The sequence below is a fragment of the Arachis hypogaea genome, chromosome 1, assembly GCF_003086295.3.
Source record: "Arachis hypogaea cultivar Tifrunner chromosome 1, arahy.Tifrunner.gnm2.J5K5, whole genome shotgun sequence".
Taxonomy (NCBI): Eukaryota; Viridiplantae; Streptophyta; class Magnoliopsida; order Fabales; family Fabaceae; genus Arachis; species Arachis hypogaea.
In genome coordinates, this window is record NC_092036.1 from 106,800,162 (window position 1) to 106,821,360 (window position 21,199).

The 21,199-nt window shown below is 30.6% G+C and overlaps 2 protein-coding genes across 9 annotated transcripts; one reads left to right on the plus strand and one right to left on the minus strand.

Annotated features, from left to right (window-relative positions):
* Nucleotides 1-1,933: 1,933 nt before the first annotated feature.
* Nucleotides 1,934-5,122, minus strand: LOC112707748 (protein NRT1/ PTR FAMILY 6.2). 2 transcript variants are annotated; one of them, XM_029288239.2, is made up of 6 exons: nucleotides 4,964-5,122; nucleotides 4,778-4,880; nucleotides 3,999-4,216; nucleotides 3,346-3,896; nucleotides 2,904-3,250; nucleotides 1,934-2,726 (listed from the first exon to the last, which is right to left on the minus strand). In XM_029288239.2, the coding sequence occupies exons 1-6, from the start codon at nucleotides 4,964-4,966 to the stop codon at nucleotides 2,194-2,196; spliced, it is 1,755 nt and encodes a 584-aa protein (XP_029144072.1). In that variant the 5' UTR covers nucleotides 4,967-5,122; the 3' UTR covers nucleotides 1,934-2,193. The 2 variants fall into 2 exon arrangements, with proteins under 2 accessions (XP_029144072.1, XP_029144071.1); XM_029288238.2 differs by lacking the exon at nucleotides 4,964-5,122 and having other exon boundaries at nucleotides 4,778-4,886.
* Nucleotides 5,123-7,684: 2,562 nt separating this feature from the next.
* LOC112707755 (uncharacterized) lies at nucleotides 7,685-14,096 on the plus strand. Of its 7 annotated transcripts, none has more exons than XM_072202148.1 (5): nucleotides 7,685-8,255; nucleotides 8,867-9,273; nucleotides 9,693-9,859; nucleotides 9,969-10,253; nucleotides 13,458-14,096. In XM_072202148.1, the coding sequence occupies exons 3-5, from the start codon at nucleotides 9,848-9,850 to the stop codon at nucleotides 13,716-13,718; spliced, it is 558 nt and encodes a 185-aa protein (XP_072058249.1). In that variant the 5' UTR covers nucleotides 7,685-8,255; nucleotides 8,867-9,273; nucleotides 9,693-9,847; the 3' UTR covers nucleotides 13,719-14,096. The 7 variants fall into 7 exon arrangements, 4 of the variants coding, with proteins under 4 accessions (XP_072058249.1, XP_025615480.1, XP_025615488.1 ...); XM_025759703.2 differs by having other exon boundaries at nucleotides 7,686-8,255; nucleotides 9,693-9,866; XM_025759695.3 differs by having other exon boundaries at nucleotides 9,693-10,253.
* Nucleotides 14,097-21,199: the final 7,103 nt, after the last annotated feature.

A 21,199-nucleotide genomic window follows, 5' to 3' on the forward strand; every position in this document is an offset into this window, starting at 1 on the left:
ACTAAAAGATGAAAAAAGACAAAATAAAACATGATTGCATATACAAGAAAATCGATAAACCAATTAAATATAACATTTAATTATCATTGAACTAGATAGATGAGTATGTTAATTTTCTTGTGTATTCATCAATTAACTATATATATACAAGTAGTTAATCAAAACTGAGATATGATATTTAAGAATTATTTGTAAACTTTTTCAAGAAATAAATTCTATAAATTTCAAATCAAATATCAGTAAACTATTACTCAGATATGGGTATATACTAAAAGTCTACAAGCACGAGAAATCTCATTGCACTTTATTACTTAAGTAATAATATTGATCAAAATTAAATCTGAGGAATTTCATTATACATAAATAATACTTTTATATATTATATTATAAACGTAAGTAAGTAGGATGGTGAGATAGATAAATAAATAACATCAAAATTAAACGTTTTTGTATACTTTTTACTTGTTATGCTTTAAAGATATTGATCTATTATTATATAGGAAGTTCTATAGTGGTATAAAAAGTGGTGGTTAAAAATGGTCAAGAGTTGATTAATCTATAGAAAAAGGATAGGTGATGATACAATGAGTTGAAGGCAAATTTACAATGCTTCAGCTTTCAGCAAATCTACCGTACTCCATATGTTCCAACGCTGCCAAGTGTCACCCTTGTGATATTTAAAAAAAATTTCAAAATGTTTCAAAAAAGATTCAAATCCTTGTCTCCAAAGATACACAAAAGATGGTCATACCATTAGGCTAAGATGCTTCTTAATATAATATATACAAATTATAATATATATAACAATATTTTATTTTACTTATATTCAATTTATTTTGATTTTAAAGTCACTTATTTTAAAATTAATTATATTTTATTTAACTATAAATTTTATTAAATATATACAAATTAAAAAGATAAACAAAAAAAAATTATTAATCACAATTTATTTCTTTTTATGATTATCTATTAATATTATTTTTTCAATAAATACTTGTAGTATATAATAATAGGTAAAGACTTATATGTAATTGTCTTCATATGAAGTTAATAGTTAAAAAATTTTAGATAATATTTAGTCAAACTTGTCAAATCATCTAACGATTCTTAAATATCAACTTCACATAAAAATAAATAATTATATGTGAATTTTTACCTATAATAATATAATAATATAATAAATATAAACTAATTAATAAAATATTAAAATTTAAAAATAATAATTATTTTTAGAAGAACAAAATATTATAAGTATCATTATCTCTCTTCTTCCTCTTGGCCATTCTTACCCACCGCTTCCCATGCAACCATAAAACTTCCCTTATTATATACCCACAAATCCACGATCAATATATGTAGAAATCACAAGTAAACCCACCTCTCTATTATTATATTGTTTTACTTTTATCAAGTACCTTTATTCACCTTAACTATTTTGTGTTTTTACTTTTAGTTCGGTGATTGACATACAAAAGTAGTGTAATAAAAAAAAATATATAAGAGAACAACGTTTTTTTTTTAACAATTTAAATAATACGTTAAAAAAAGTTAATTTTAATTTTAAAATTTTAATTAAATTTATTCATATTTAGTGAGCTTAAAATATAATCTATTATTTACATTATTCACAATTTCTATTATCTATCTAATAGAATTGTTAAAAAAATATGCTTTTGCATCATTGAACCCTTTGTTTACATTAAAAAATATATATTAATTGATTAATTTTTTTTATATTTTAGACTAATAATATATAATACATTTTTTGTATTTGATTAATTGAACTCTTGTATTTGTTCTCCATCGAAGATTGAAGCTTTTCATGTGAGAGTGTTTTTCTTTATATTAAGAAAGAGACAGGTAGAAGAAATGAAAGATGTATAAGCAAGTTAGATGAGAGATGGAAGACGAAAAATAAAACAAGAGCAAGGGCTTGAAAATGAGAACAATATATTACAATGGAAGCCAAAGCTGAAGAACATTATTTAATTTCTACAATATATGCACGAAGAATAGCTTAATATCTCAACCAATTCTTCGTATACACATACACTCTTCATAAAAATAAAACTATACCTATCTACATATCAATTCAGAAACAAAAAAAGATAACACACACATACAGAACCAAGATTAATTAATTATGGTGTCTTCTAATCCTCAAAAACTCCCTCCTCCTCCTGATTATCTTCATCAACACCTGTTCTCAGCAGAGTTGTTATTAATCTCACCCATTTGCATGGTTGTTGCTTTTGGTTTCTTAGGCTTATACCATAAAGAACACGCCAAAAACGCCACAAAGTTAATGGCACTAAGTATGGTGAGAAGTGCATAGAACAAGTCAAGCCTTCCCTTGTTAATGTTGTCAGCTAGCCACCCCTGGCCGTCGTGGGTTCCGGTGACTTTCTTGACCACGGCGACGAGGAAGCTGCTGACGAAGAAGCCAAGGGAGAGGGTTGTGAGGAAGAGCCCTGTGCTCATTGTTTTCATCCCTTTGGGTGACTGTGTTATGAAGAAATCGAGTTGGCCTGTGTATATGAATGCTTCACCCGAACCAACCAAGAAGAACTGTGGGATCAGAATGAACACGCTTATAGGCAGCGTTGCAGGGTTACCGGTAACACTCTTTGCAACTGTTAACCGTTTCTTCTCGCATACAGAAGCTGCCACCATTCCCAATGTTGAAAGTACAAGCCCAATTGCAATCCTTTGTAGGCTCGTGAAACCTATAATACACAAAATAACCATCTTATATGCAGTTGTCTTTACTTAAAGTTAACCGTTGGAAGGTAATTCAGTCAAATATATTAAATTATGTAACGGTTTTCAACCCTACAAAGTTGGTATGACTAATAATTGAAATGAATGATTAATGTAAGAAGAGAAGAGAAAAGCATAATTACCTGGTTTGCCTTTCCACTTCTTCCAGAGGGGCATGATGATTCGGTCATAGAGAGCCAAAGTGATTAGGATTGCAGCAACGAAAAAGACAGTGAGAGAGCCAGCTGGGATTTGGAAGCTACCAACATTCCTTTCCATGGTGGAGGCTTGCTCAACTGAAAACGTGATCATCTGTGCGTATGTGGTCCAGAATATGATAGTTGTGGCCCATACTGGAAGAAGCCTCACCATCATTTTCACCTCCTCCACCCTTGTTAGTGAGCACAGTTTCCATGGGTTTGGTCCAGACCCACCTGATAAGTTCTCTTCAAAATCACCCTCAACCACAATCGCTGCTTTCTCCAGAAAACTATACAATTCAAAAGGATTCTTGCTTATTACTTATTACTTATATATGAGATGGTTATTAAACAAACCCTTATTAAGATTGATTAATTAGCATACCGGAATTGATCGGTGTGTTCTATTCTAGAAGGCTCTGGAGTGTCCTCATACAAAGAGGCAACATTGTATGGAAGTTCCAACTTCCTTTTCCTGATTGCAGCTGCAATAACTTGGCAGATATGAACAATGGGGCTTCCCATGCTTTTCTTGAATCTATACCTCTTGGTTCCTGACAAGAACACCAAGATGGCTATGATCATGCAAACAGAACAAACAGCATAAGCCCAAGTTCTGCTCACTTCATCTTGAACGTACACAAGAACTGTAACAGCTGCAAGAGTTCCAAAACTTATGAAGAGGAAGAACCGGTTGAAGAAATAGGCCATCTGTGATTTTTCTTTCTCATCTTTCTCATCAAATTGGTCGCTTCCAAAGCCTGATACACTAGACTTTAGGCCACCGGTTCCAAGTGCAATAAGATATAGAGCCACGTACAAGATTCCCATTTGAAATCCATTGGCTGGTTGGCAAGTGTTACTGTTTGATCTTGGATTGCATGGTGGTGGACGTAACTGTGGCAATTTTGTTGAGATTGCTAATGAAGCAGTACCCTGAAGAAATCACCAATTCACCATGTCCTCTAAGTAAATGTGTGATATTAATTTTGATGTTTAAGTTAATATGGTTGAATAAGATTAATATAACTAACAAACCAGTGTTTGGATTGCAGCAAAGATTCCAATTGTCTTGTATCTTCCAAGGAAGGAATCTGCTAGAAAACCTCCAAGCAAACATAGGAGAAATGAGGTTCCCATAAAGTCAGTGACAATATTGGCTGAGGTTGAGCTTGGAAGATGCATCACTCCAATCATGTATGTCACCAAGTTCACTGCAATCCCCATGGTTGAGAGCCTCTCAACAATTTCAATCCCTGTAATGATTCTAATTAGTTCCGTTTTAATTTTGTATTCCATCATGAAGCATGAGTGTTGATTAGCACGTGTAACCAAAATCAAGTTGAATTAAATAATAATTGTGTTGGTAAGCAGAGATGGAATGAAAAGTGTAGATTAATCTAATGGTCTAAAAGGCAGAAAAGAAGAGTGATAAATAAAATAAAAGAGAAAAAGAAGAGTAATATGATATGTAGTGTACATTAAAAGTTGATGAAATCAATGGTGATACTGTGGAAACAAAAAGGACACACTTTACATTGTGGCAGTAGTATAGATAAAATGAGATATTCATATATGGCAGATATACCATGTTATGCTGTTTGTTATTTTCCTCCTTCAAGTCAAAACAGAAAGTGACACTAGAATTATCACTATATCTGGTCTGTAATTCCTCTGAGTGTAACACATCAACACCTTAATTATCTGTATCTACATATATCACCTTTAACTTAATGAATGAACCATTACCAAGAAACTCCTTTCACATGCTTAAGGTTATTACTATAAGGATGATTGTTGTTATTATTATTACAAACCTAAAATAAGAGCAGCAGGAACCCAACCACCAGTTTTGGACCTATCAGCAGGGTAGCCTTTGTAGTCCACAGCATCTGCAACTGTCCAACTCATTTTTCCCTCCTGCATGTATTAAATAATTAATACCATAAAAGATAGCTAAGAAATATAATGTTTCTAATTTGGCCTAAGCCTAAACTACTAACCATGTTTCTCAAGATTCTGCTTCCACAAAGAAGAATAGAAGAATAGAAGAAGTTTGTTTTTGCTATACTTGGCTATGCTTAACAAGTTTGTGGTGTGAGGTTCCCCCTTTTATAGGCACAACATAAACCACTGAGATCCCAAAAGCGACCTACCACTTTGCATTGAGACTTGAGACACATCACTACTTGTCCTCCTTTTCTTTTCCTATTCCAAAATTAAATAAAAAATAAATAAAGGGATTAGGTTTATCACAATTTTAAGTGGAAGGTTCTAGGATAGATTCAAACTTTGTTTTATGATCAGATATTTTACTTTTTTGTTCTCATAATAACAATATTAACAAAAGGTGATGTTGATTGGAAAAGAGACTTATTATAGAGGAATATGTGGAACCAAATGAAGTTAGAGACTTAGATCAATACCAACATTGATGTTTTTGTGGTAAAATTGATTGATTTTGGGGCTGTGAATGCTGTGAGCCACTGAGCCATTCCACATTTGGCCGACTCTCTTACAAAGTGCTTTTGCTACCCCACACAGCTTCTATTCTCTAATCTCTCTCTACCTTCACTTTTCTCTCTGCTTTGAAAAGGATAACACATGTGTTTACGATCCTCACATTCTAATTAATTGTGTTTCAATGGTTTGATTAACCTTTGGTTTATATATGCTTTTAACCAATAACACAATAAAGTAAGTTTATGTGTGTCAATTTTACAAAAGTAAAGGAGGTCCATGTTCATGCACATTATTAATTAAGGAATATATATGCATGCACAGTGGCACATGTGGAAGTATTTTTCTGGTGCACATCTCATTATCTCAACTCCTTTTCAATATTTGAACGTTCATGGTTTTGGATGATTTACTCCATCAATACAAATTAAACTGCAAAACTAGAATTATTCTCATGCTAAATAGCTAAGGTTAAAGACTCTTGTAAAATTTGTATAGCTAAATTTCTTGAGTTTTTGGGAGAAAATTGTTGGCTTATCATATTCGCAGAAAGGGACTGCTATTGTTATTAGTTGTTTTCCTTTCATTCGCACCCAATATTTTGTTTTGATTCAAAATCATAAGGAAACAAAAAATTTATTATTTTTTTATCAAGATAATAATAAGAAAGATGATGGTATGAATTCTATACAGAATTCCGGACTCAAATAATTGTACAAGTTTTGTATTCACTTGGAAGAAGTGAATTTTTTTTTCCATATTCATTTTATACATTTCAAATAACCGAAAGTAACTAAGGGATGGAGTCCTCAATAAACCAATGGCAATCATATGAAGAAGAAAATTTTTATCATGTGAAAAATCTATACAATAATAAGTAACAAATTGTAAGGTATTATAACAAAATAATAAGAACTAACCATTAATAATAAGATAATGATTGAGAACGTTAAAAAATTAATATATGATCAAACTGTTTAATATAACATTTATTTATATCTTAATTATCATATTTACAAAAGACATTTTTATATGATATCAATATATCAGAAAGGAGTAATGTATATATATAATTGAAAAGGAGAGTTGACTCCAATAATTGATACTGGGTAGGTCCACAGAGTTGACAAACTATGATATCTATCTCTCATACCATTGCATGTGGATATTCGTCCAACCAAGTCTTAACATAATAATCATACTCAAAGAAGAATAATTCTTTCATCCTAAATTTTTGTACTACAGTTTCCTTGTTACTAAATATAAAGCATACTCCCATTAATATTGTTATTTAATTCATTATATATATATATATATATATATATATATATATATATATATATATATATAGGATTTCATGATTTGTCCAAAAATGGTATGATAATAAGCTTTTTCTGTATAACGGGATTGTTAATTACTCGTTGGATTTTGTCGGACCATTTTACTCAAATCTTTTTTGCAATACCCACATTATTGTTGTGAATTTTGTTATCTATCCAATCCCTATATGGGAATGGGACTTCCATTATTCTTTTATTCTGTAAATTTATCCTCGAAAAAGGAAAAATGGAATGAATTGATTGCAAATTATTAATCTATTAAATTTCGAATCTATTCGAAATCCTCTATAAAGATTCTCTTCTCAAATTGAATACTATTCAATACTATTCTATTTATTTATTCTATTTATACGACTAATTTCTACGATCTCATAAGTATCATACCAATCACTTTATTTATATATATATATATATATATATATATATATATATATATATATATATAATATTGGTTATGATAACTTGATAAGTAACCAAAAAGGTATATACAATAAAAAAATATTACTAATGAGTTATAGTTTTTTGATAAGTGTGTGGAATAATATATACATTATTAAGGTACTCTCTTTTTTTTAATAATTTGGATTATTAATTTTCTTCTAAAATTAATTTTAGATTCTTCTAAACATATCCCAAACATTTCTCAATCACAATCTTACTCATTATAAACATGTAATTTCTTTCCAAATAAGTAGCAAAAATTATAGAACATTCAACTTAAAAAAACATCCCAAATTTCTTCAATCCTATTCTAATAAAAAATTCACAAGAAAAAAAAATAAAAAAATAAAAAAAGAATTCTCAAAATTTCATAATCAGAACATCATATAGCATTATTTTCTACTTATAGAAGTATGTTATCTATTTACGTATTTTGTGCTGATTAGTACAAAAGTGCTTTTTTATTAACTACATGTGTTTGGGTTAGATAAAAAAGATGAAATTTTTAACTCTTATATAGCATCAAGAGGTTTACGAAAAAATTGTGGTTGGACGATGATTCGGTGAAGGGGAGAGCGGTATAAGGTTCCGATGAGAAAAGAGAAATGTATCATTATTAGAATTTTAGTACTTATAGACGCGAGTTAGTGAATGAGTGATTAGGAAGGAAAGGAATTACCTTTGCTACCTTGTGATGTTCGAATAAGATCAGGGATGTTACCTTTACCACCCTTATTTCCTTTTTTTTTCCTCTTCTTTTCTTCGGCCTTCTCTTTATCTCTCTGTTTTGACTCTGTCATCAACCACCTAGCGCCGTTGCGGTCCCAAATCTCCCTTCTCTGGTCACTTTCTCCTTTTTTTTCATTTTCCGTCTGTCTAGCTCTCCAACTCTCAACCCTAAACACAGCACCTGAACAACTCTATTTTTCTATTTTCAAAGTTCTCCAAATAGGCTGACGACCACCATCTGCCACCCCTAGCTCCGGTGATATCATAGTGCCCCAACACTCCCTCTCCTCTTTCCTGTTTCATCTATCTTTGTTTAGAACTCCAGGTTTTTATCAAACTATTTTTTTACTCTGTTTTAGTTAGTATTAGTTATTAGGTTGATTTTAGTTAGTTAGTTTAATAATTTAGTTAGATTCAATTTTTTTTATTTTAGTAGATTTAGGTTGTTAAAATAGGTTCAATTTAGGTTAGTAGGTTTGAATTGTTGAAAGTGTTTGAGAATTCCTTATTGTTGATGGATATTGCTATTGATTTTGTGTTGTATATGCTGATTTGTGTGAATTGATGAAAAAAGAATGCTTGTTTGTGTTATCTATTGTTGTTTATGCCTATGCACAAGTGTTCGATAATATGCCTCTGAATATTTTGGATTCCAAATTGCATGTTGTAGATACTATGTTATTTCGAATGTTTGAGCTTGTTTGGCATTATCATAAGTGATATAATGACATATTGGTTTGTTTGTGAATTGTTTAAGTGAATTATTGATGAATAGAACTTTAAGCGCCTTCTAATTATAAATGAAAGTCTGCCAATTTTTTTAAAAAATGTAAATATAATTGAATTTTATAGATTACTTCAAATTTGATTTAAACTACTAAAGATAAGAAGTCTAATTAAAATCAAATTCAAATTTAATTGGTATGCTCTTTGCAGACATGACGACAGGGAGATGTGTCACAAATCGGCCTCGTAGTCATGGTAGAGGGATGGTGTCTATTAGTACTCCTGGGACTTCTCAATCATCGCCCTTTACTCCGACTACCCCTGGGATATCATAGGCAATGGGTGCATAGGATCATTCGTTCATCATGGTCCCTAACCCCAACTATGTGGCTCCTTCTGCTACGCCACCCCCGCCACCAGGAAGTCATCCGACTGCTTCTCTAGACTGGACTCCTCCACTAACTCCATCCACTCAGCAACCTACTATTTTGACGACGACGCCTCCTCCAGCGACAGACACCGCAGTTCCAGAATTCTCTCATGGATCTTAGCCAGATGCCCCTCCACCACCTCTCATTATACGAATGACGATTTGACCTGATGGTTTGCCAGCATGAGTATTATTTTAAGTCTTTTATATGCAAACTATTTTGATATTATTATTTAACATATGTGGTTGATAATCTTAAGTTTTTCATTTTAGTTAGTTAGTCTTATTAGTTACACTCAATTTTTTGGTTTTAGTGGATTTAGGTTGTTAAGATAGGTTCGATTTAGATTAGTAGATTTGAACTGCTGAAAGTATTTGAGAATTCTTAATTGTTGATGGATGTTGTTGTTTAAGTCATATAATTTCATATTGGTTTGTTTGTGAATTGGTTAAGTGAATTGTTGATGGATTAATTTTTTGGCGCTTTCTATTTATAGATGAAACTCTGTTGAAATTTATAAAAAATCTAAATGTAATTGAAGTTTATAGATTACTTCAATCAATAATTTTTTAGCAAACTACTAATCTTAAGTTTTTCATTGATAGGTTTGCACCAAATAACAATGCATATATATATATATATATATATATATATATATATATATATATATATATATATATAAGTGTACTAATGTCATCAAGCTGATATACAATCACCCATGGCCGAGTTACAAGAAGATCTCTGCTGAAATTAGAGAGTGATGATTTCAGAAGTGGGCTGTAAAAACTCAACATATTCAAACCTTAGATAGTTTATAGCTTCCATTTTGTTTAATTATGTATTTAATTTCGATTAACTAGTGCTAAATGTTCTTTGTGCAGGAGAAATTTATATGGGACAAGATTCATGATGCCATTATCAGGAAGATCTTCGACCATCGGATGGTTAGGCGACTTCAGCAGATGTTGGAGGACGTATGTGAGCGGCGCGACCACCTCACTATTGGCTCTATCTTCTCAAACATTAAGAAGGCAATGTACATCCACTGGGAGACTAATGAGGAGTTCAAGCGTCGTTATCTCATGAACAGAGCTAACAGGGCATCATCCAAGTCGTCGAACTATACTTGTGGGTTAGCAACTTTCATGAAGACAAAGGTCAAACTGGTATGTAACTTGTTTTATTTTGTTATTAAATTTGTGTTGTCTTTGAAATATAATATCATTATTACTTGATTTAACATGTTATTTCAACCTGCGTAGTCTAAATTATTGGATCGTGATGTGATGATGGCAGAGACCTTAAAGTATACTCACACCTTGAAGGAGAACAAGGAGTGATTTGTTGATCAATGATCTGCAGATCATTTTGTGAGTAAACATCACGTGTGTAATACCTTCACTATCAGAATGTCATGCTTCTGGTTGCGCCACTCTAATAGCGAGAATATTACGACGACTCTTATATATTTAATAATAAGATATGAGCTTTTAACTCAAAACTGTATCGTTGTTTTCTTTGAAAAACCAGAAATACATTTTCTTTTCAAATATGAATATATAACCCAATTCAAATCACATCCCTCATATATATACATACAAAACTTCGTATACAAGTAACTTACAAATATACATACATACATATCATTAGAACTCATATTCCTCTTACAAATATAATAATAAAGGCAAGAAAAATCTATAACTGTATATACAATAATATAGAATACAATTGGATGCTCAAAAAAACCTCTTTAAACACTTCGTCCGTCCTGAAAAGGGAAATCTGTAAGGGAGTGAGAACATCATCCTCGTTGGTTCTCAGTAAGGGGTTTTTAGAATTGTCATAAGAAGATACGTATAAGAAAAGAATTAATTTCAACTCCAGTGATTATCGCTCGTCTCATGAATCTATTAAAAACATTAATAATTAATTATCCAAAAATTTAAAGTTCACTTCCTTAGTTAAAGAATTTCAAAACTCAATTAATATCTCATAACATAATCAATTTCAGCATCTGGCCCAACATGTAATCAAATCTTGTTACAGCCTCCGGCCCAAATCAAATCAACTCGACCTCCTGCTCAAATCAAGTCAAAATACGGCCTCCGGCCTAACTCAAATAAAATTACTATCAAAACTTAGTCTCAAAACAGAATCAATTACCGGATTCAAACGGTACAAGGCAAATACAATCAAAAAATAATTACAGCCAGTACCACATCAGGAAGAACCCTCAGCATCACCATCGCCAGCATAAGGGATCTCTCAGTTGTTCAAGCACAGACAAAACAATACTAGAAATACACAAATAGAGAGGATAGTTAAGGCAATTAGTTCGATTAGCGTATAAGTACAATTATTCAAATAGACAAGCCAAATACAAGATGCACACTCAAACAATTACAAACGAATGTAGTATGATGCATGCATGTCCTACTAGCCGTGAGCTCATGTGTCGGTTACTTTGCTAGAACCCGACACATCTGGTAGCTAACTTGGATATTGTCTTGAAAACCGGTGGGCGGTAAACCACCACAATCCCCACCTGATGAGCATTACACCACCACAATCCTCACAAGATTTTCAATTGAAAAATCAGGCAGTAAATAACCATGATCCCTACGTCAACTGCTACACTGGATAAGCAGTACACCACCATGATCCTTGCCAGGTGTATAAATCACAATTTCACAACCCATGGGCGGTAAATAACCACGATCCCCACGTTTCATAGCAACACTGAACAAGAAGTACACCACCACGATCCTTACCAGGTCAAAGCTCATAATCTCCACGAGTAGGACGAAACCACCACCCTCACAACATCAATCATAACTACATTTTAATCTCAAACACAAAAGTAGGATAAGACCACCGTTCTTACCAATTACATTTCAATAATATTCACAACCAATCATGCTCAAAATCATAATTAAACTCAATTCCAAATTGCTTTATAGGCTAACAAGCCAACTTCCATAATTCTCCACGTCAATTCCATTCTGAAGTTCAAACATTTTCACTTTCCTTATAACACACCATTAAATACCTTCTTCCTCAAATCCTTTTCTTCTAAAACCAATACCACTTTTTTGTGACATTTTTCAAAACCTTCAAAACAGTTTCACCTAAAACTAATTCTTCTTTCAAAACTCAATTCTCACTTAATTAAAATTTTCCAAAAGACTCAACATAATTCTTCTCTTAAATAAATCAAACTCAAAACATAATTATCTTCCTGATATTTCAAATTCAAATTGATATAATTCTTATTTTAATAAATCGAACTCAAAACATAATACTTTTCTTAATAAATAAGGCTCCAAAACATACTCTATTTCTTTTCTTAATAACTCAAAATTAAATAATATAATTATTGAATCCAAACTTTTCTAAATAACACTTCAAACCAAATCTCGAATTTTTATAAAAATTTTGGTAGCATCTTCTCTAAAATTCGGACTTCGCCACTCTTCAAGGGTCACAATCAAATGATTTCTCAACATTTTCCAACGAGTTCAAAACCAAATCATTTTCCAATAGAGCACAATTCAGATTTCGAAATATCAAATCATTTTCGATGTCAAACAATTTCAAAACCAGATTATTTTCATATCTCAAATCGTTCCAAATAAATCAAACAAAAATTTCCAACAGCGACAGGTTTGTTGGCGTCTCCTCCTCCACGGTGCTCCCTCTCTCACGTACATCTCTCCCTCACCTGTGCGACAGCTCTGGTGGCGATGGCATAGGCAGCAGCAAGGCGTGACGGTGGCGACAACTCTTCCTTCTCTGTTTCTCTCACTCTTTTGCCACACTTTGTGTGTTTTTCTTTGTGTGTGCATGTGTGCGGTTGTGAGGAGAAGAGATGTGAGGATTAGGATTTTGGAAAGTGTTTAGCAAATTAGGGTTTTGATTAGGGAAAAAGAACTATGGCTAGTATAGGTATTTTAATAAAATTAGGGGTAATAGAATAATTGAAAATTTGATTTTTATTGCAATACTAACATTTATAAAAATACTATTTAATTATCAACTTACAAATTATTTTCAAATAAATACTCTAATTTAATAATTAGAGATAATCAAATTAGTTTCCTTTCAAATCATAAATAAAGTACAAAATCTAAATATTTAAATTAAAGCATATAAAATTTTCATTATTTTTCAATCACTAAATCTTTAAAAAAAATAAAAAATACTAAATTAATATAAAAATCTCTAAAAATAATATATTGAATAAATAAAATAAATCATAAATAATTTATTATTTAATTTTCAAAAATCTGAGGTCTTACAATATGGTATAAAATTTTCAATTAACTACAGTTCTAATTATAACATGTGTTATGTATGAGTCTTACACGCAGAAATTGGAGGCCGTAACCCAACAATCTCAGCAGACTGGAGACAATGAAAACAACTCCACTACAATAGAAGTCAATCCTAACACGGTTTGGGGCAAGACCGCAACTAAAACATTCAAGAACTGCTCCTGCGGGTTGAGATCGTTCTTCGCTGACAACCTTCGTACCTTCACACTAAGACCTTCATCTGCCTCTACCACCATTCGGCCCATCGATCCCGAGGACGGCGTTGATTTGAGGGGACAGGTGTTGGAGCTCACCTAGAGCCTTCACTAACAGGCTCAACAACTGCAGCAGTCTGAGGAGAGGTATCAGAAGATCATCACACGTGTGTCATATACAGATTCTTTTAGACAAGAGTGGAAGTAGGAGCTAGAGCAGTTTCAGCGGATGAAACAATAGATGGCGGTGTACCAAGATCAGATACAGGCCAGTGGCAGGCGGCACTGTTAGAGGGGCATCAACATCACCCCTTATTCTGCTACTTTAGTATGACTAGGGGAATGACGACGATGACGACAACTATTAGGATATTTAGTTATTAGAATTTAGTTCTAGACTGTTTCATTGTATTTTATTTATTTGACTTTTTTTTTGTACAGTTGATATTTAATTTACTATATTTGATTTTTATTATTTAAATTTTGACTATTAATTGGATAAAAACTAAATTTAAATAAAAAATAAAAAAATAATTTGACCGCCTATTGTGTTTAAAATAAAAAAACTGAATTTACCGTCGGATTTACCGGGAGAAAAGCCGACGGTAATTATAGGGATGAGCACGAGTAGCGGATACCCAATTACCTGTCCGAACCCGAACCAAACCAATTAAATTGGTTCTGAAACCAACAGGTAATCGGGTCCAACCCGAACTAAACCAATTGTCTTTGTTAGTAATTGGGTCGGGTATCAGTTCTGGGGGTTCGGAACCCAAACCAACCCGTGAACTCGATCATATATTAATTAAATAAAAAATAAAAATATATATGATTTTTAGTGGCTTTTAGTGAGATTATTCACTATTAATATGTTTGGATTTCAATGAGTTTAGTTTTTAATGTATTTGGTGTTTAACATGTTTAGATTATTTATATTTATGTTACATGTTTATTGTACTTGTTGAATTTTTAAGATAAAATTTGATTTTTTTTATGAATTTCAAAATCATCGGGTACCCAATTACCCGAACCGAACCAATCCGTTCTTAATCGGTTTGGTTTGGTTCGGGTACATACACAAAAAAATACAAATTCGAACCAAACCGAACCAATTACATTTTGATCGGTTCGGTTCTAATTTCACCTTGAACCCGAACCAAACCAACCCGTGCTCACCCCTAAGTAATTAGGCAGAAAAGAAAATAGTGGAGCACCAAAATTACCAGCAGAATTTTTTCATCGGTAATTCAATAGTTTTTAGACAAAGAATCCCGCGAGTGTTATACCATCGGATTGGTTTCGATGGAAAATTCGCCACTAAGTATATTACCGACGGATTATTTTCGTTATTTTGTTAGTAAATCTGATGATATTTTGCATTTTTTTGTAATGGCTTTGACTAGTGCTTGGTATGTCTTATTTGGTCTAATGTTAGCTTCATCGTTTAGCTGTATTAGGTCCATCACATGCATACTTAGCTGTCGGTTTGTTGGAAACATGCCAAATAGATTGGATTAAGGCTTGGTTTAGTAAAACTTTTACTTTTCGAAAATAGCTTATCAAAACTATCTTTTAAAAACCAACTTTTTAAAAGTTACAGTACTTGTGTTTGATAAAATCAAACTAAAAATGGCTTTCGATAAGCACAAGCACCATAATTACTTGTATTTGATAAAATAGCTTTTAAAAGTAAAAAAGACCATAATAGAAATATATATAATAAAGAATAATTATCTTTTTTGGTACTAATAATTAATAAGGATAATTTTGGATATTTATTATTATATTGGGTTATATTAGATTTTTTAATTTTAATAAGCACAAGCCAATTTTAAAAAGTTTTCCGTTAGACACTTTTAAAAGCACCTCTAACTTTTAAAAGCAGCAAGTATAAGTACATGAGTTTTTAATATTCCGAACATAAAACGAGGTGTTTGTGCTTTTAAAAAGCACTAGTTCCTCTTCAAAAAGTTTTACCAAACCAATTCTAAATGTATGTGTGTTGGATAACTCTAAATGAGAAATCCTCCACTGCCCAGTCATCCTTCTAATGCTACATAGCAATGAATTCTGTAGTTTGTAGAGGACACTATTTTCTTTCTCTTGAGTGCCTTTACACGAGATGTGCAGTAACCATCTTTATTATAATGCAAAGTCTGATTAAAAGATACTTTTTTCACCGTTTTTTTTTTCAACCAGTTGTTCTTTTTTTAATAACAAAACCAGTTCTTGTCGCATGTCGATAATAATATGCACGAAGATCTTCTAATGTGCCGAAGCACATTCCCTCCTCAGACTATAGCTCCTTGACACCAATAGGTTGGTTTGTCCCCTGGGAAAAAAAAAAGAACTAACAATCAAAACTCATGCCTGATATAACAAATAAAATACATTAATGTAATTTTGGATGTTAGTTGAATATAAATATAGATGTTATGTGTAACACCCTAACTTCTAGTACCTCATGATCATACCAAAAGTTCAGACGTTACTTACTTTCAAATCTTTTTATTCAATACTATCTTTATTTAATATTGAGCCTTCGTAAATACGAACTGAAATTTTAATTAAAAAAATAAAATGAGACTTTATTTTAAATCGCTTAATCACAAAAGTATATATATCCACATAGCTTTATATACATAGACTTAGTCAAAGAATCTCAATTACAAGTCCTACCCATCTAAAAACTAAAAGAATAAACGATGAGAAAAAATAAACTCTAGCAACTCAACTTATAAACATAATCTTCTATACTTCTGTAGCTCCGCACTAAACTTTCGCACCTGTAGCTGAAAGGGGGTGGAAATAGGGGGTAAGTACTGGGGAGTTTTTAGTAGGGTCAGGGTGTATAGTTACATTTATTTTATATATACTTGGTTAGCAACAACAGTCAATAAAGTACAATCTGATTTAACAATTATAGAACACATAATTCAAACAATCATTCAACACACCCACAATCACAGAAAATACACTCATGAACAAATATGCGCAAACAAGCACGATGCATGTCTATCCCTAGTGCAGGTAATGAGCTCATCTGTCGATTTCGACCCGCTCTCGACATAACTCAGCAACCTTTGTTTGAGTTTGGTTTCCAGTGGCATAACCTCTGTAAGCAACCTCTCTCTTACAGGTGCGACTCTCTTGAGCCGATGTATGCAAACATAACCTCTGTAAGCAATCTCGGTCTTACAGGTGAGCAGTGGCGGAGCTTAAGTCAGACAAGGGGGCTATAGCTCCCCAAACTTTTTATAAAAAAAATTAGTAGTAGTTTATCAAAAAATAAAAAATAGTTCAATTGGCTTAGATGCTTTATTATAATTTAAAGTATCCAGGTTTAATTCCTATCTCATGCTTTTGTTACCTAATAATTTTTGGCAAGTGGGACTTTGTTGACTTCACAACATATCAAAATATTAAAATAAAAATAAAAAAAATCATTACCCACGTGTGTATAACTTATTACCCCGTCCCTATTTCAATTTTGATTTTGTTACACGCTAGAATACTTTAATTTCGATTTTTCTCTTTTTTGGAGCAACACTAACATCGTCAATTCAACTTTGATTTGTTAGATATTTTTTTAGATTTGATTTGATTTAACAAAAAAAGATAAAAATAAAAAAAATCATCTAATAATCAAATCAAATAAAAAAGTTATCTAACAAAAAAGATAAAAATAAAAAAAGATTATCTAACAAAATAAAAAATAAAAATCATTATTATAAAAATACTATAAAAATACATTGTTTGGTGCTTTGCTTTTCATTATGCAAAACATGTTGTTATTTTGCTTCTTATTATAAAAATACGCTTTGTTTTGTTTTACTTCTCTATTTAACAAGTAACACTCTCTTTGTCTTTGAATTCAAATATAAAAAATTAGGTATTTTTTATTTATTTAATTTAATATTATTTTATATTTTACTATTTATTTAATTTAATTTTTATATCATAAAAAATATTAAAATATTCAATAAGTATTGATATGATTGTATTAGTATAAATTGATAAAAAAATTTAATAAATATTATAAATTTTAATATTTATCCTTCTAACCTTTTTTTACATATTTTATATGATATATATTTAAATTTTTATACAAAATAATGATGAAAAATCAAAGAATTGATGCATTTTTTAAGAAGAAGGCTAATATTAAAAAAGGAGAACATATAACTTCTACAATATCAACACCTGTAAATAGTTCTTCTACTTTTACGACCCCCCTCCCCCCAAAATTTTGTTTCGAGCTCCGCCGCGGCAGGTGAGGCTCTCTTTAGCCAATGAATGTATTGATAACCTATATAAGCAATCTTCGTCTTACAGGTGCGACCATCTCCTGGATTGGCTGATGTATCTCTGGAAAGTAAATCTCAGTGGACTCACCACCATATCTCTGCTCGTTTTCAGCAGGTAAGCAATCATTTCAACTTGTTTTCAGTGCCAAACAATATCTCTGCTTATCTCCTTTTCATTTCGTTCTTCTTTCATTTCTTTTATCCTTGCTCTCTGCTCTCCTATGGCAGAGATTCTTTAGATTCTTTTAATCTTTTATTTTCTTCTTCTTTTCTTTTCCTTCTTTTAATACCAGAAATTATCTTCACAATCTTCCCTCATCTCTTCCTAGATGTTTTATGAAGAGTAAATCATAATATTCTCAACTTAAGTTCGTCTTTCTGCAGCTTTTAAATAAGTTACTCTTTAACTCTTCTATTCTGTTATAGTACAAATTACTAACGTATAATATATTTCAAAAATACATTAATAATAACTTTAATAAATTAATAACAATAATAATAATTTTCTTTATTACTCAAAACTTATAACTTAAACTTTATTATTAAACTTTTATAAATCATTATTTAAACTTTCTAAAACATTTTATATTTTTATTCTAATATATTTTTAATTTATTAAAATACTCTTACATATAATATAATTACTAAAATAACCTTACATCTTTTATAAAATACCCATTTTATTCTTGAACTTCATAATTATTACCCAAAATATCCCAAAACATATATAATTACAAAACTAACTTCAATTTTTATTAAATTACTATTTTAATCTCAAATATAAATCTTATTTTTCCTTATTATAACTTTACCAAAGACTGCCCACTTCCAAAATTCTTCAAGTTTTCAGCTTGAATTTTAGGTCAATTTTTAAGTTTTATTATTATCGATTCTTCACCGCTTTTCATTTAATCTCTCGATCATCAAAATAATCTCAGTTGGACCGTTCTTCTTGGCCAAACCACAATTCACAAGTAACAACAATAATTCAACAAAATTTTAACATAAACTTAATCAAACCCAAACAATAATTAATCAAACCAATATTTACTTGTCAAATTCATATTTAATTTTTATAAAATTACTAAACCCTACTTCCGTACAAAATTAAAACAACAGAAGTCTCGAAAAAAATTTTCTGACCGAGATGACGAAGAAGAAGATGTCAGAAATTGTCTGTGCTTCGTAAAACTCCAATTGGTCGAACTCAAAGAAAAGGGGAACTATATTATCGTCAACTTCTACCGAACAAAAGTGACGTCAATGTGTACAGAAAAAAGATACGAACACTTTTATCGGATTAAATTTTTTATTAGAGTTATGGATTATAAAAAATCGAACTCAGAAGCGCGGAATTGCCATGAAATCACGTTCTTCTATCTCGGGTTCTCTTCCTTTCTTTTATTTTCTTTTTAAGCTCAACTTGGTAATGAATGGAGAGAAAAGGAAGATTGATTAGGGGTTGATAGTGTTAAATGAAGATGTGTGGTGGTTTAGGCAGTTAGGCTTCATGAGGTGTCAAGGTTATATATATATATATATATTAAAGCCACGTTTTCCATTTTCTTTTTCCTTTGTTCCTTAATGGATGGCTTCGGCCCAATGGACAAGGAACTTAATTAATAATAATAATAATAAGTTTAATTTTACTTATTAAAATAATTTTTAATAAATAACTTAAATTAATAGAATAAATTATAATTAATTTAAATTTTAATAATTATAAATTAATTTAATTATTTTAGTAAATTAATTTTTAAAAATAAAAAGTTTCAATTAATAAAACAAAATTATAATTTATTTATATTTATATTTTAAAAAATATGGATCGTTATATTATGTAACTTTAACTTTAGATGTAATATGTATGAACTTATGAATAACACAAATATGAGTTTATAAATGTTATGGATAAAAATAAAGTGTTATAAGTTAAAAGTAAATTTAAAATTTTGTCAGTGCCACTTGTATCATGCAATAATATATTATTGTTTAAATTAAAAATTACAAAAAATTTACAGTATAATTGTTTTTACAATCTAATTTATGTTTCATTAAATATTAAATTTATTTATAAATATATACCCATAAACTAAAAAAAAATTAAAGCAATTTAATATAATACTTATAAGAACTAGTGTGATTTTTTATATTTTTAAAAATTGGGTGATTATAAACAATCTCATCAAGTGAATTTATTTGTTATTTAAATTTTTTAACTCTTTTTAATATAGACTTCGTATTAAAATCGAATTCAAATGCTATACTATTAAAAAAAAAACTATAACTAGTTGATACTTGCCAATAACCGTAATACAAATTTAAAATAATTTAAAGATTTTGTTAATTTTTGCTCTAAAAATATAGGTTAAATATACCATAAAATAAAATATTTATAAAAATTATTGTAAAATTTTTTTTTATATTTTTTATGTATTGAATACATAAAAATATTAAAAAATTTTACTATTATATTTTTAAAATATGTTTTTAAGGCACAAATTAATTAAATCTATAATTTAAAATTATACATTTCCTTTTTTCTTCTTCTTTGATTTCAAATCAAAGTTGTGATTTTTTCTAATTTTACAATGTCGTTTTAGGTGCAAGCCCCCAACTATGTTAATGTTGGTTCTTGAACGATGTCCTTTTTAATTAGAGAAAAATATTAAATTAATCCTTTACATTTGGGTGAAATTCTGTTTTGGTCCTTAAATTTAAAGTATTCTATTTGAATCCAAAAAAATTTCATTTAACTTTAATATAGTCCCACCGTGAGGTCAAACTTCAATAATTAATAAAATGTCCTACATGACAGCAGTATAAAAAGAAGGTCGATAATCTGAAATAAGTACAAGTTTCAGAGGCACAAAATCAACTGTGAATACATCAATACATCGATAAACTGGACCAAATAACAAAGATTAGAGAGATGAGTATTATGCATACATTATGAGATGGACAAACTGTTTGACCTCCATTCTGGTTGGTGATCCTGTAGTGCACTATCAAACATATGAAGAGCATATACAATGGTATAATGATGTATATGGGGCTCACCTGCATTTAACTGGTTATGTTTCATAGCCACAACCACAGTAACCATACATGTGATAGGAAGATTTCGTGCTCCCTTTAAAACTCCATTGACGCACTCTACTAGGTTTGTGGTCATATGACTCCAATGATATCCATTATCAAATGCCAAAATAAATTACTGTAGTGGGATTTGATCGAGCCATCGCGTATAAGTCTCACCACGCTCATGCAATCTTAC

Coding starts and splice junctions, on each gene's coding strand:
- LOC112707748 (XM_029288238.2), bottom strand. CDS start 4,886: ATGCAGGAGGGAAAAATGAGTTGGACAGTTGCAGATGCTGTGGACTAC. Junction 3,897..3,998: donor TTGCTGCAATCCAAACACTG/GTTTGTTAGTTA, acceptor TGATTTCTTCAG/GGTACTGCTTCATTAGCAAT. Junction 3,251..3,345: donor GAACACACCGATCAATTCCG/GTATGCTAATTA, acceptor TGAATTGTATAG/TTTTCTGGAGAAAGCAGCGA.
- LOC112707755 (XM_025759695.3), top strand. CDS start 9,954: ATGTTCTTTGTGCAGGAGAAATTTATATGGGACAAGATTCATGATGCC. Junction 10,254..13,457: donor TGAAGACAAAGGTCAAACTG/GTATGTAACTTG, acceptor TCTTACACGCAG/AAATTGGAGGCCGTAACCCA.